General features: G+C 35.8%; 1 protein-coding gene across 1 annotated transcript in view; it reads left to right on the top strand.

Annotated features, from left to right (window-relative positions):
* The window catches only part of LOC150109826 (RNA helicase Mov10l1-like), a 422,682-nt gene that overhangs the window by 377,585 nt on the left and 29,168 nt on the right, over positions 1-15,929 (top strand). The window contains exon 13 of the mRNA XM_090414598.1: positions 9,596-9,736. Coding sequence (XP_090270724.1) covers positions 9,596-9,736 — 141 coding nt within the window. The remainder of the gene's footprint in view (positions 1-9,595; positions 9,737-15,929) is intronic.

Here is a 15,929-nt window from a genome sequence, read left to right as displayed (position 1 = left end):
TTTTACTAGGAATAATTAAGTATATATGCGTAATTGTTTAAGTAAGAGCGGCTGTAAACGTTGTACGCTACCGATAGTATTAGTGTGGGTTTTTTTTTTTCTTGCTTAAACTAAATACGAAAACGTTAATATTAGACCTAGTAACCTGCAGAGAAAAAAAAATGGCGGCTGCATTGTCATTCCATGATTTTAATTTGGATTTCAGTAGGTTCGTTAAGTGTGAGGTCTGTTATATGTATTCCTTCGATTACATAAATGATTTGTGGATGTTTAGTGCGGATGGAAGAAGGGTGTGTGCGAAATGTGACCTGAACGAGGAATTGATGAATGCGAATATGAAGTTGATGACAGAAAGTGCTAGTACCGATTGTGTCGTGAGTGCACGTTTGAAAGAGAATGGCGAGAAAGACAGGCGAAAAAATGTTAAAAAATCAGGAAAAAAGAAAAAGAGCGATTTGACAACCGTAACGGATGTTAAAAGGGACGAAAGTGAGGCGGAAAGAAACGAAATTGAGAGAACGAATGAAAGTAGAAATGGCGTGGTGCAGAAACCGCAAGTAAAAAAAATCGAAAGAATGAATGATAGCGAAAAAAGAATGACTGATGGCGAAAGTTGGACGCATGTTGGAACGAAAGTACTAAACCAAAGAAAGATGAATGACAGTAAAAGTGAAAAGAATGATAGCGAAAGTTGGACGCATGTTAGTCCGAAAGTACGGAAACAAAGAAAGATATGTGAGAGTGAAAGTGAGAAGAATGACAGTGAAAGTTGGACGTATGTTGGACCGAAAGTACGGAAACAAAGAAGGATGAATGAGAGGGAAAGTGAGAAGAGAGGGTCGAGAGTTAGAAAGTTAGAAAGATTTAATGATAGAGTGAATGTGTCGCGAGGTTCAGAAGGTGAATTGGATTGGATGAAGCAAGAAATGAAATGGATGCGGAATGAAATTAAGAGAATGCAGGTCAAAACTATTAAAATAAATCATGATGGCATGAAAGAGTTAACAAAAGATGAGCGAGTGGCGTTGTATGGCGACTCCATTATTAAAGGTGTGCTAGAGGATAAAATGCACAAGGTATGTTTTCCAGGCGGTAAAATGAGTAGAGTGATTGAGGCATTGAACATGAGGCGGGAACGAGCAAAAGAGTTAATTGTATTAATTGGAACAAATGATTTGAGAGAGAACAAAGAGCATGTCAAAATGAATGTCAGGAGACTGCTTGGAAAGATAAAGGAGAATAGTGTGACAGGAAGGGTGGTCAGTGTGTTGCCTAGGTATGATTGTGGTGAAATGAGGCGGAGAGCAAGGATTATGAATGATATTCTGGCTGAAATGTGTGAGGAGATGGGAGTACAGTTTGTTAATGTGTGGAATGAGTTTGAGGGACGAAGTGAGCTGTATGGGAGCGATGGACTGCATTTGAGTGGTTATGGTGTGAGTCGCTTGGAGAGACTGCTGCTGGAAGGTAGAGAAGTGAATAGAGAGAATGAATCAGATCAAGAGGGGAGTGATGTGGAAGAGCAGGAGAGTAAGACAGGAGAGATTGAAGGAGTGGAAATGAATGTGGAAGTGAGTGGTATGAGTATAGATAATGAGAGAATGGGTGTGCAAGACGAGCAGGGAAACGGGGAGGCTCAGGGTGGACAGGGATACACAGCGTGAGAAAGGTGGATGCTCCAAGAGGAGGTGAGAGAATGTGTAGGCAGGAAAGTAATGGGATGATCAGGGATCAAAAGGAAACAGATGGAATTGCAAAGGGTTCTAAAATGAAGAAGCAGAAAGGGAAATGGCCCCAGTCCAGCATGGAGAGATCACATCGAGTGAGTGGTATCAGTGGAACCAGCTGTAGATCCAGAAATGAGTTGTTGTGTTTGTATACCAATGCTAGAAGTATAAGAAACAAGGCGGATGAAATGGTTGCACTAATTGCGTCTGTGCACCCAGAGATTGTCGGAATAAGTGAGACATGGTTAGATGAGGATGACATCCTGACAGGAATAGAGATGGAAAGGTATGATGTGTTTCGTGAGGATAGAAGGGGTAAAAAGGGAGGGGGAGTGCTATTGATGATAGAGAAAGAGTTATGTCCATACAAGGTAGAGATGCAAGGGGGAAATGGGGCCAGTGGTTTTGAGGCAGTATGGTGTGAGATAGAGGTGAATAGAATCAAATACTTGGTGGGATGTTGTTATAGACCTGGTAATGTGGATGGTGGTGATAGTGAAATGTATAGTCAAATAAGCCAAGCAAATAAGAAAAGGGTGATCATTATGGGTGATTTTAATTATGGCAATATAGACTGGAATGAAGAGATAGCAACTGGAAGTAAAGAAAATGAGTTTCTTGAGTTTTTGAGGGATAACTACCTCAGACAGTATGTAACAGAGGGCACAAGAGGATTAAGGGTCTTGGATTTGGTCATCTCATCGGAGGATGTAATTATCAATGAGGTATCAAATCATCCACCAATTGGTGAAAGTGACCATGAGGTGATTACTTGGGTGGTTGCCAGCAGTGCAAGGACCCCTGTGAAAAAAGGGTATATGTGGAACTACAAGGGGGGTGATTATGAAGAGCTCAGGAGACAGCTTGCAGGTGTAGCATGGAATGAGGAGTTAGCTGGAAAAGAGATCAATGCAGCTTGGGGGATTTTCAAAAAATATTTAGTGGATGCAATGTCTAAATGTATACCACGGGTGAGAAGGTTAAATAAGTTAGGTGTGAGATGGATGAATAAAGAGATTAAGCATGCAATACAGAGAAAAAGGGCATTGTGGAGGCAGCATAAGAGAAGTGGAAGTAACCAATTTCATGAGTTCTACAAAGACCAGGCAAGGAGAGTGACTTGGTTGGTGAGAGTAGCTAAAGAGAGGTATGAACAGCAGTTAGCTAATGAAGCTAAAAAGAATCCTAGGGAGTTCTTTCGATATGTAGCCAGCAAAAGAAAGAATGATTATGGAAGGATGACATTGATTGGAGGAAATGGTATAAAGACAGCTGTTGCAGAATGTGTGGTGGAGATACTTAATGAGCAGTTCATAAAGATCTTTCAATCTTGTGAATGTGAATTCATGGAGAGATTAAGAGCAGTTGATGATGGGGAGGAGAGACTGACTGTAAGTGAGCAAGAGGTGTTTGGGGAGTTGAGTAAACTAGATGTAAATAAGGCTGTGGGACTTGATAATATATCACCACGTATTCTGAAGGAATGTGCCAGAGAGTTGACACCTGCCTTGACATATTTTTTTAATATGAGTCTTGCACTTGGTCAAGTCCCTAAAGAGTGGAAGGAGGGCAAGATTGTGCCACTTCATAAAGGAGGTGATCGAACTCAAGCATCAAACTATAGGCCTATCTGTGTGTCGGGTGTTGTGGTTAAGTTGTTGGAGAAGCTTGTGAGAGCTAGAATCCAGAGTTGGGTTGACAACAATGGTATAATCTTTGATGGACAGCATGGATTTGCTAAAGGGAGGTCGTGTTTTAGTAATCTACTTACTTATTACAATAAAGTGACTGCTTCCTTGGACAGAGGAGAAGGATACACAGTAATATACTTGGATTTCGCAAAAGCTTTTGATAGAGTGCCTCATGATAAGTTGACAGTCAAACTAGAGCAGATGGGGTTGGATATTAGATTAGTGCATTGGATTGGAGACTGGCTATCTGATAGGTATCAACAAGTTGTGTATGGGGGTGCAATATCCAGGAAAAGGAAAGTCACTAGTGGAGTGCCTCAGGGATCTGTTTTAGGGCCATTACTATTTAACTTGTATATTAATGATATTGGCGAAGATTTGGATGGAGATATTCAGTTGTTTGCAGATGATGCAAAGTTGGGAAGAACCATAAAGAGTAGTGAAGATGTTGTGGCCTTGCAAGAAGACTTGAATAAATTGAGTGATTGGGCAAGCAAATGGGGGTGTGAGTTCAATGTTGCAAAATGTAAGGTTTTAAAATTTGGAAAACAAAGATGGGATGCAGAATTTATGCTTGGTAAGAATATATTGTTGGAAGTAGAGGAAATAAGAGATCTGGGAGTGATAGTGGATAAGGATCTAAAATTTAGGGGTCACATCGCCAAAATTGTGAAGACAACACAAAGACTTCTGGGAATGATGAGGAGGACACTGACGTGTAGAAGTAGGGAGATTCTTGTTCCATTGTATAAGGCTTTGATTAGGCCACACATGGACTATTGTGCCCAGATTTGGTCACCTGGTTTTCAGAAGGATGAGGAGATGTTGGAAAGGGTCCAAAGGCGACTGACTAAGGTAGTTTCTGACCTCTGGAATGTCGAGTATGAGGAAAGATTGAAAAGATGTAATTTGCAGAGACTAGTGGAGAGAAGGAAGAGGGGAGATATGATAGAGACCTACAAGTTGGTAAGGGGTTGCTATAGGATCAATGGTGGAGAAGTTCTACAGCGAATAGTGGGAGATCAGGGGAGAACCAGAGGTCATCCCTGGAAACTGTATAAAGAGGGTGTGAGTAGGGGAGTGAGAGGCAGGTTTTTTTCGTGCAGAGTTGTGAATGATTGGAATGCCTTGCCTGAGAGTGTGGTGTCTGCAAGGAGTTTGAATGTGTTTAAGACCCGGTATGATGAGATGTGTGTGAGATAAAAGGACCTCCTAGATGAGTCTTTGACTCCATGAGGTCTTGTTTAATAATAATAATAATAATAATAATATAATAATAAGTGCCATAACCTTACATTTTACAACAGGCCATCCTTGGAAACTCTATAAGAAGAATGTGAACAAAGATGTAAGGAGAAGGTTCTTTGCATGGAGAGTGGTTGGTGAGTGGAATGCATTGCCTGAATGTTGTGAATGTAGACACCTTGAATCAGTTGAAGGCACAGTTGGATAAATTTGTGTGTGTGATAGTGTGTACTTCCCACGATGAGTCTCTGACTCCATGGAGGTCACATGTTAATAATAATAATAAATCTTTCATTGTATCATTAGTATACTAATTAAATAGTAGTGTTCCTAGGACAGAACTTTGAGGTAATCCACTAGTCACCCTCATTCTCCTAGATTTCACTCTACCATATACTACTCTGTGGCTTCTGTTTGTTTGTGCCACCCCACCCCCTGTCTATGCTACAACTTCATTTCCATTTACTCCAACTTTTGTAATAGTCATCCATGTAGTATTCTGTCTAATGTCTTTTCAAAGTCCAACAGTATCATGATGTAGTAATTTCCTTTATGTAATTCTTGTGTCACTCTGTTATAAAACATTAGTAAATTACTAAGGCAGGACCTACCTTTCACAAAGCCATGCTCCCCACCATAGAATATAATATTCCTATCCACCCACTGCTGGATTATACCTTTAACCAACTTTTTCAATACTCTAGCCACCACTGTTAAGCTATTAAATGCTCTATAGTTTGTTACATCTGTCTTGGAGTGACCTTTATATAATAGAAATATCTTGCTCTCTTTCTATCCCTTTGTTCTTTGACAGAAGAAGGTACTGCAAGTTCATGTAGCACCCAAGTTGACATGCCATCCAGTCTAACTACTGTATTCACATTGATATTTTTCAATATGCCTAGCAATTCCTGTTTATTTACCTCATATTCAAACTTCAGACTCTGTCACATCAGCAAAGTGATTATGCAATGATAAATGCACTTTTGAAGGTTTCAAATAAATCTGTTATTGCACAAGAGTAACTGTAGGTCCAATGAGATTATTATTATTATTATTACGGGCGATTCCAGGGAGTCCTTAGACTCATCGAGGGAGGCTCTAAACATCATGTCCACACAACTATACGACATTCTCACAGTATCTATCATACCTTGCCTTGAACTCACTCACTCACTCACTGTCATAGCACCCACAACAGACTCTGGGAGCTTATTCCACTCATTTATCACTCTAAAAGTCAAGAACCCAGCTCTAACACCTTTGCTAACCACCCTCTTGGCCAGCTTCCATATGTCCCCTAGTTCTCCCACCACCAGTCCTGATCTCAAAAATATCCTCTGAATTAATCCTATAGAAACCCTTTAGCAATTTGAATGTCTCAATCATATCTCCCCTTTTCCGCCTATCAACCAATTTCTGCAACCCCCAAATCTTCAGCCTGTTCTCATAAGGTTCATTCCATAGACCTGCTATCATCTTGGTCACTCACCTCTAGATCCTCTCCACCTCCTCCCCATCAAGAAGAACCCTAGGTGACCAAATCTGGGCACAGTAGTCGAGATGAGGTCTTATCAAGGCTTGGTACAGAGGAAAAATAACTTGCTTGTCTCTGCTCGTCAAAGTATTTTTGAGATTTTGATATGCATGTACACGAATGCCATAAACCACTAACCTTTGCCAAGTGATTGATCAGTCAGCAACCCAACTATTTCTTTTACTTCTTTTGCCTTTCTTCCATCACCATTGATTAAAGTTATCCTTTCATAGTCATTCTTCCTCTTACTTGCTACATAACAAAAAATCTTTTTTGGTTTGTTTTTTTTACCTGCTTAGCTAATTTTCTCTCATAATCAGATTTGGCCTTTTTTAGCATACTGCACCCTTCTTCCTTTCACTTTGTACTGCTCATGAGTATGCTGATCACCTTTTGCTTTATATTACCTTTACAGTGTTTTCATTTTTTGCAGCTCTTGCTTGATATAACTACTTATCCTCTTAACCCCCAATTGGTTTATCCCTCTGACTGTGAGTATGTAGTCTGATACTACTTCTCTTAAACAATTACTGATCATTTCCCATGCACAACTTACATTCTTTCATTGCAGCTTCTCAAGCCATGCCACTGCTCCAAGATACTCCCTTAAATCTGTCACAATATCCAACTTTATACTTCAACATAAACCCTTTCTTGACAGAGAATTCCATGCTTAGTAACCTCCTGGATTAAGACTGCATCATCATCATTCTCTGCGATTGAAGACGGAGTGTCTACCTTGGTTATGTCTTTTGATGCTATTACCAGATCCAGCACTCTTAAACCCCTGGCTCGTTCTATAACATGTTGTTTCAGGTAATTATCCCTTAGCAACTGTATAATTCCCATTTCCATCTTGCCATGTCCTCTTTTCTCCTTCCAATCTATGTCCCCATATTTAAAGTCTCCCATAATAATTGCTCAGCAGCACTCATTGTGCTGATCTGCCAATGCATAGCATCCACATCTTCCTGTGTGGACCTCCTGGCAAATGGCAGCAACCAACAATATACTTTGTCCTGTTGACTATCTCACACCAAATAGTGTCAAACAAACCATATCTCCCACCCCACAAACCTAAAATCCTCATTAATTATAATTTTGTTGATTGAAGTTCTTGTATCATCAGCAATACCCCACCTCCTCTCCTATTCCCTTTATTCTCTCTGAAAATACAATACCCTTTATATTCTATTCCGGTAACTATATAACTATCATTTTCTGTCAACCCGTTCTCTCAGTAATGCCCATAATTTTTGGTCAATTCAAGCTGACCAATTCCAAAACTCCTAACCTTTATTTCTGATACTGCTGGCATTCATATTCATGCATTTCAGCATTTCATTGAACCCACAGTTACTCTTGTGCAATAACAGATTTATTTGAAACCTGTGAAAGTGCATTTATCATTGCATAATCATTTTCTGTATACACACTCATTTATATCAGCCGTGGCTGAACCCATACTTGACAGCATTACCATTATTACATCTAGTTTCCCTTTGTTTGTACATTCAACCTCTTGATTTCTTGGCAAGTGTAATTTAATTTATAACCAAGTGAAAAATCTTAGTTATACAATAAGCTTGCTTGCTGGTCAACTGGTAGTCAATATCTCTTTGAGGTTGTTGGACATGATTTCTGTTTTTTCTTTCTCTATTACATTTTGATGGCACCATGATAACCTCATCCAATGACAGGGCAGATCTCTGGACATTAGCCTTTTCCTTCAAATCTTGTTTGGACAACCAATACAATTTGTTTCCTGCACTACCATAAAAACTGCCCATTGCATGCCTCTTCTGATCTTTACTAGAAAGATATCTAAAAATCCTGATTAATCTTGATTCTAAGAATGCTCCTGGTCCAGATTATATTTTTCCAGCCATGCTCAAAATTTATGCTTCAGAATTAGCACTCATGTGGTATTGCCTACATAACAGCTCATGCAGTTCTTTGACATATAATGTGCAGCTCGCAGAAATATGTTGGCTGAGCTCATTTTTGCATCACAATTAATATAACAGGTAAATAAAAAATTTTCAAGCTTTATGATTATTTACTGGGTATAAACTGAGAGTCCATTTGATTAGAATGTAAGTTTAATGTTCATGGTGAGTAAATATAGTTAAGAATTTTAATGGTAATTTTAATGCTAGATTTGAGTCAGGGATTAAAGAAACTTCAGATCAGCAAGGATTACAGAGGAAATTGTGCTAGAGAATCAGTAATCATACAAGCTGGAGCTGACAATGCTTGCTTTATTGAACATTGCTTGTGATTGTAGTGTGTGTGTGGCTATGTTCCATGCAGTGAAATTAGGAGTAGCATGATATTGGTGCTGTAGAGTTGGGTTGCATTGTTTCTTTCCACTTTAATTTTTTTAGGACTTGTGAAAATTTTTTGAAGGAAAATGGCATCATCAAATTGTAAGAAGCAAAAGTATGAAAATGAAAACAGAAATTTTAACCAAGAATGAAAGGAAGATTTTGCATTCACTGTTGAAGGAGGTAAACCTTTGTGTCTTAACTGCAATGTATCATTCAGTAACTTGAAATGCCACTATTTTCAATAGAAAATAGTGGCATTTCTATTGAACTATTCATTCAGTAAGGAAGCTGATACAATGACTGAAGCTAGTTTTGTTATGTCATGGAATATGGTTCATTCTAAATGCCCATATTCTGATAGGTGAATTTGTTAAAAAATAATATAGCTGAAGTTTTTGCAGTGTTAGAACCAAATGATGCAAAACTTCAAGTGACTAATAGCACAAACACCAGATGTCACACTATAGAGAGGCACATCTCCCAGATTGGTGCTGATGTTGCAGACAGAATGCAGAATGATTTAAAGAGTTCCCTTGCATTCAGCTTAGCTCTTGATGAATCTACAGACATACAAGCAACCCACAACTTTGGCAGTATTTGTTTTTTAGGTTTCTTATGATGTAGCAGTGAATGAGGACAGCTTACGACTGCATAGTACCTGGCAGACACTTGACAGATGTAGAGACTGTGGCTGGTTAATTGGGGAGCAGATAAGGGATCTAATTTTTATATGGTTTCTAAGTGATGAGAAGGTTGTATCTTTTTAGAATTTTTTTCACAGGTATTATGGAGATATGGGATGGTAATAAATAGTGTAGTGGAGGAGAGTAGGAGGACTGTGGTTTGGATAGTTTATTTATTTATTTTTTATTTTTTGGATTTTGTAGGGATTATAGCCATTGGCTACGAAGACGTTACAAAAAAAGTTTGATAAAGATAATGTGTTCAGGTTCAGTGGTGAGGGCATTATTATCAGAACTAATCAGTTTTTTCCTGTTGTTTAGGATTTTAGTAATCCAATACTAATAATGATATTATTTAATATCATTACACTTTTCTTTATAGGTAAGATCATGTCCAGACTATATCAGCTTTGATTATAATCACAATTTGGGATTTTTGAGCAATCCAAAACGCTTCAATGTATCTGTGACCAGGGCTCAGGCTTTGCTTATTGTTGTTGGTGATCCTGAGTTGCTGTGTAAAGTAAGTATTTAGGTATGGCAAATATCTAAAAATTATATGAAAAAATTTGAAGTAAATTATTCATATCAGACAATGAAAAATGTTTGTATATTTTTAAAGATAAATTAAAGACATTTGTAAAAAAAAAAAAAAAAAGTGAATAAAAACCTTATTTTATAAAATCATCATCTTCACAACCAATAATTTTTTTCCCAAATAGATAAAATTATATAAACACTACTTCCACAATTTTTGGTTTTTAGAGAGAGAGAGAGAGAGAGAGGGAGGAGAAAAAAAAATTATTTGTACTTGTTTTCTGTCTAGTATTTCTCATTTTTGAAATTATCAATTCACAATGTTTGGGCCCAAGAAAAGGTGACAATAAAGATAATGACAAGTTTCACATGGTTGCACAGCATATCTTAGCCATTCATGCCTGTGTGAGACTTTTCTTTCTTCTAGAGGAACATAGCACCTTTGCTTTTAACCATTGCAGGCAAGTTTTGTAACAGCACATCATAAATCTATGTGCATCTAAATATCCTCTGTAATTATTTAGCCAGAAGGTAGAAGTTTCTAATACATTATAGTAGCTGTTTCTCTTGACACATGCACATCTTCTATGGATGATTTGGGGAGGAAAGAAAAGGTGATCAGCATACCAATGATATGTGCATGTAAGTTCTTCAGCTGATGTAGCTATTTGGTATTATATAAATCAATTTTTATTTTGTTATGTTTTGTTACTCCAAAAATGTATTTTTATTGTGATATAAAAGCAGCAGCAAACAAATTAGCATTTTCAAACTTATTTCAAAAACATTTTGTTGAGTGTTAATGCTTATTCCCATTTTGCATATGCAAACAAATGGCTCTATTATTTGCACTGATTGCTCCTAGAAGCCTCTGGCATGTTTCACATGAGTCTGACTTTATAACTACCTTAAATTCATTATGCCTCATTAGGCACATCCTCAAGTTACTGGTCACCAGAAACAGATCTTTTATCCATTTTTGAGTTCTAAATTCACTGACTCTCTTCTCTATAGGTCTTATATCTACATTTGTTTTTTAAAGCAATCTTTTTCTCTATACCCCCCCCCAGGACATTATGATCTCTGAGCTGCTCAAAAAAAAAAAAACTCATCAACAAATTCTAATTTTTTCCACTAACCACTTGTGTATATATTATTATTATTATTATTATTATTATTATTATTATTATTATTATTATTATTATTATATGCAGATATCTCCATGGAGTCAGAAGATTCATCACAAAAGACCCTATATTGACACACCAGTTATTCACACAATACCTATCATATCATAACTCTCTCCTTAAAGTTATTCACTGACGAAGTAGTCACAACCACTTCTGGCAGCATATTCCATTCATTCACCATACTCCACACAAAAAATCTAGTCTTAACACCCTTGTTAACCATACACAAAATGTTAATCTTACACAATTTCTAGGGGTGATCCCTACACTAATGAAGGAAAAAAAAAAGCCATCAGTGTCTACCCTATAAAACCCCTTTAATAACTTAAATACCTCTATCATGTCTGGTCTCTTATGCCCATCATCTAATGTTTGGAGTCCACAGATCTTCAATTTATTTTCATAGGAAGCATTCCACAGACCTGCCACAATCTTTGTCACTTACCTCTAAATCCTCTCCATCACCAAGGAATCAAAGTGACCTGATCTGTCCTTAGTTCAAATGTGGTCTTATTAATGCCTTATAAAGTGGTACAATAACTTCCCTATCCTTGCTTGTCAGTGTGTTCTTCAACAGCCATGTAATTTAATGTGCTGTTTTGGCCACCTTTACAATATGCCCTCTAAACTTCAATTCTCTGTCCACAATTGTGAATGTTAAATTGTGAATGAAGCTATGTTATGTAATTTATTTTTTTTTCATTCACATTTAACATTGCTTATTAAATATTAATCATGGCTCATATAAATTTATTTATTATTCATTAATTAAGAATTACTAATTAAATATTTATTCAAAACTTGACCTATTATTAATTTATAAAATAATAAAATATATAGAATTTTGTATAACCAAATATATATGATGTAACGTAAAGTGTTATTTTATATTTAACTGTATACGTAATCAAAAAGTTGAAGAAGTAGCTTAAATATTCTGTTGTTCTTATTTGTCAAATATTAAATGTTATGTAATCACTCATGTAGTAATAAGAGAGCATACATTACATTAGCGAAATGTTTACGTTTAGTTCATTGTCATGGAGACGTACGCGTAAACAACCACGAGTGGAGTAGAGCGTGGCGTTCGAACGTAAGGTGGGAGTGAAGGTCATAGATAGGGAGAAAGCAGGAAGAAAAGGAAGGTCATAGATAAGACAGGGAAGGGAGAAGAATTATTATTAAGCGAGTGAGGAGAGAGTTTTGCGGAACCAAGATTATAGAATCCTGAGGGCAGAAATTTATGAGTTTAGTGTTCGGAAGTGAACCTATAAGTAGTGAAACATAAAGTTTAATGTTATAAGCGAAATCTGCTATTGTTATGAAGAAAGGTTGATGCCGTAATCAGATAAAAGGAAACTGGACAGTCAATGCGAAAATTCTGATTAGTTCCAGTTAATCTGGATTACGATTAAATTCTATGTTGCCCTAGGAAAAGGTTATATTGATTACTTGGAGAAAAGTGAACAGGAAAAGATATTAGTACCTAATTACTGTTGTTTGGAATAGTGAAGTGCGACTTACAGTAATACAGTTTAAACTATGGAGAATATTTGTTATGTGTGTTCCGCTAATGTTAATTAAGTTAATTCATAAGTGCTCTCTCAATAATTTGATGTATTGAAGAATTTGTCTGGTAAGAGTAGTTGTATAAGTTTCTCTATTCTAGCATTAACTGTAATATACCTCCGATGCTCAAGGTCCGGGAATATATTTGCTTGGAATATAGCTTACGTAGTTTATTGCCTGCTGTGAATATAAACATTGAGCTGATAGATTTGTGAAGACTGAATAAAAATGTGAAATTGTTATATTAACTTGAGAGAAGAAGATTTGTGTTTTTGGGACTGTGAATAGCATATTAAAGTTAGAACATTGAATTAGCATCAGTGACCTAAGAAGAAGTGTTAAGTTAATTGTATAGTTCCATTTTAAAATAGAGTTCTTGTATTTGTTAACCATATCATATATTAAATGTTTTATTTTGTTGATCTAAATATTGTGTTTGCCTGAATTCCTTATTATTGCACCGTTCATAAACATTCGAATCTTGCGGGAACCCCAAGTAAAAATGATAATAGATGATTCGGCCCAATGAGATGACTGCTAACTTAATTTAGAACTGATCCTACTATTTATATAGACTAATCTAAGAATAGGGTGGCGCAGTATAAATATAAATTTCCCTACTTTTGGATCGGTGATCATTTCGTAATTAGTTGTATTATTCATAAAAGTGACTTGAAACTAGATAGATTTAGAACACGACAGAAGGAGCCGTCACGACAAATGGCGCAGCCGACAGGATGTGATTTAATAGGTAGGAATTAAATTTAACAACTATAAGATAAGTAATTGAATTTAAGTTTAGTGATAATAATCGTAGAATTACTCCCTGAAATTTTAGAAAGTGAAATAATTAAATCACAGTGAACTGGTTATAATTTGGACTCAGGCAAAGATAAAAGTTAATTTTAAAGTAGAAAGATTGAATTAATTGAGATAGTAATTTATTAATCATTATGGCTATCACATCAAGCTCTGAAATGAATGACAGTGAATTCTTTCGTACGGTAAACCCGCAACAGGTTTTTCCCCAATATTCAGGTGAAGAATCAGATGATGTACTATTTTTCTTTACCTATGTTGAAAAACTTAGAGAAATTGCAGGTTGGACTGATTTTCAATTGCTAGTTTTAATTAGAAGCAAATTAGTAGGTAAAGCAAAAACATTTTTGCATTCTTCTCCAATACTTCGAGAGACTTTTGAGTATTCTAAATTTAAAGACACTTTATTGTCTCAATTTTGTAAACTTAGAAGTGTAGGTCCTAACTTGTGGAAATTACAGAAGATTATTCAAAAGGATAAAGAAACTGTTACTGATTTTCACAATCGGTTATTAACATTGGCCAACAGTTTAAATGTTACTGGTGAAGATAAACCTCACTTAGATTGGGCTGTGTTCCAACAATTTAGACAAGGTGTTAGGCAAGAATTAAGAGAAACAGCCTACAAGAAGAAAATTTCTACTTTAGAAGAGTGTCTCAAAAGTGTTAAGGAAAAAGAACAAATACTAGGAGACCTTTATCCCTCAACCAATGCAAGTCTTGTGAATATTGTGAATAAGACTGATAGTTCATTCAACCAATCAGAAATAGAAAAGAGAAGTAAAGTTGAAAAAGGAAAGGCAAGGAATATTGAAGAAAATTCAAGTAGTGTAAACTACATGACTGAGAGTAAAGAGCAATTGGACATGAAACTGATGACAGAAGTGAAATCTCTAATTCACCAGGAGGTGAATAAGTTAAATCAGCCAATAATGGATAGTCTTAATGAAGTTGTGAGACAGTTATCAGCTATTACTTTGAGTTCTCAAGAAAATCAAAACCCCACTACAAATAAAATTGATGAGATGATTAAGCATGAGGTTGAAAAACAAAGTCAACCTATTTTAAGTAGCCTAGATGAGGTAATCCGAGGATTAAATGATGTTAGACAACAAATGTCTGCTATCCCTCAATCCAAGACAGAGACAAAGCAAAGAAATCCTCTTAAGTGTTACAATTGCAACAAAATTGGACATTATGCCAGGAACTGCTTCCATAACAAGGAAAACTACTATAACAATAGATGGAACTCAAAGTTTGGATACAAACCCCACAGAAGAAATAATGGATTTCAGAAACACCAGGCACCTAATGATAGAATGATGACAGTTAGAGGAGAAATCCTAGGTTCTAAGTGTAGTATTTTATTAGATACTGGATGTAATGCTTCAACTATTAGTAAGGACTATCTCCAAAGTATAAGATATAAGTTAAGGAATAGTATTGCCAAACTTAGACAACCTGTAAAAATTACTACTCTTTCAAATCCAAACTTTGTAGCGTATGAAAAGATTCGAGCAAGAATATACCTACCAGAATTTGGACTGTATGTGTGGCAAGACCTACTTATTGTTCCCACTACTTCCAATCTAAGTTCTCACATTATCTTGGGAACAAACTTCCTAGCAAGATATCAATTTTCTTGTGACTTTTCTAAGAAAGAAATAACCCTGATGAACAAAAGGAGATATATCAGAAGAAATGAAATTCATGATTGTGATAGGACTAAGTATCAAACAAAACGGTTTAGATTGCCACTTGAATCAGGACCACCTACTGAAGAAAAATCAGCTGTGAATCAATCATCTAATAGAGATAGTGATGATAACTCTCATGTACACATTCAATCTAATACTCCTCTTCTTACTGATGAACCAAAAGTAGTAGTGACAAAGCCCAAATCAGAAGTTACCACTGATAGTAAACTAAAGGTTGAAGTCAATTTTGGTAAAATGTCTAATCTATATCGTAGAACAAACCACAAAGTTGTGAGACAACATAAACTTAATTCTAATAATGGAAAACGTGAATTTAATTCAAAGAAGAGAATCCTATACTACAAACTTAGAAGATATGCAGAAATTGATAGTAATAGTAATAAGAGAATTGATGATGATGTGGAAGAGAATAAAGGCACAAAACATAATAAGGAACCAAGATTCAGTAAAACTTGGTATTACTTGAGAAATCGAAAAGGAAATATGTGATCCAGTTTTTTTTTAAAAAGGAGCCTAGTGTAAAAAGAAAAATTTTTCTTATAATAAAAATTTTTCAAAGAAAGGGTGAGCCTATGTTAAATTGTAAATGAAGCTATGTTATGTAATTTATTTTTTTTTCATTCACATTTAACATTGCTTATTAAATATTAATCATGGCTCATATAAATTTATTTATTATTCATTAATTAAGAATTACTAATTAAATATTTATTCAAAACTTGACCTATTATTAATTTATAAAATAATAAAATATATAGAATTTTGTATAACCAAATATATATGATGTAACGTAAAGTGTTATTTTATATTTAACTGTATACGTAATCAAAAAGTTGAAGAAGTAGCTTAAATATTCTGTTGTTCTTATTTGTCAAATATTAAA

The sequence above is a fragment of the Typopeltis vanoorti genome, chromosome 1 (genome assembly GCF_054136105.1).
Source record: "Typopeltis vanoorti isolate ZY-2024b chromosome 1, IOZ_Tvanoo_1.0, whole genome shotgun sequence".
In the NCBI taxonomy this organism is placed as follows: domain Eukaryota; kingdom Metazoa; phylum Arthropoda; class Arachnida; order Uropygi; family Thelyphonidae; genus Typopeltis; species Typopeltis vanoorti.
The sequence above is the reverse complement of the archived record's forward strand: the minus strand, read 5'-3'. Positions and strand labels throughout refer to the sequence as shown.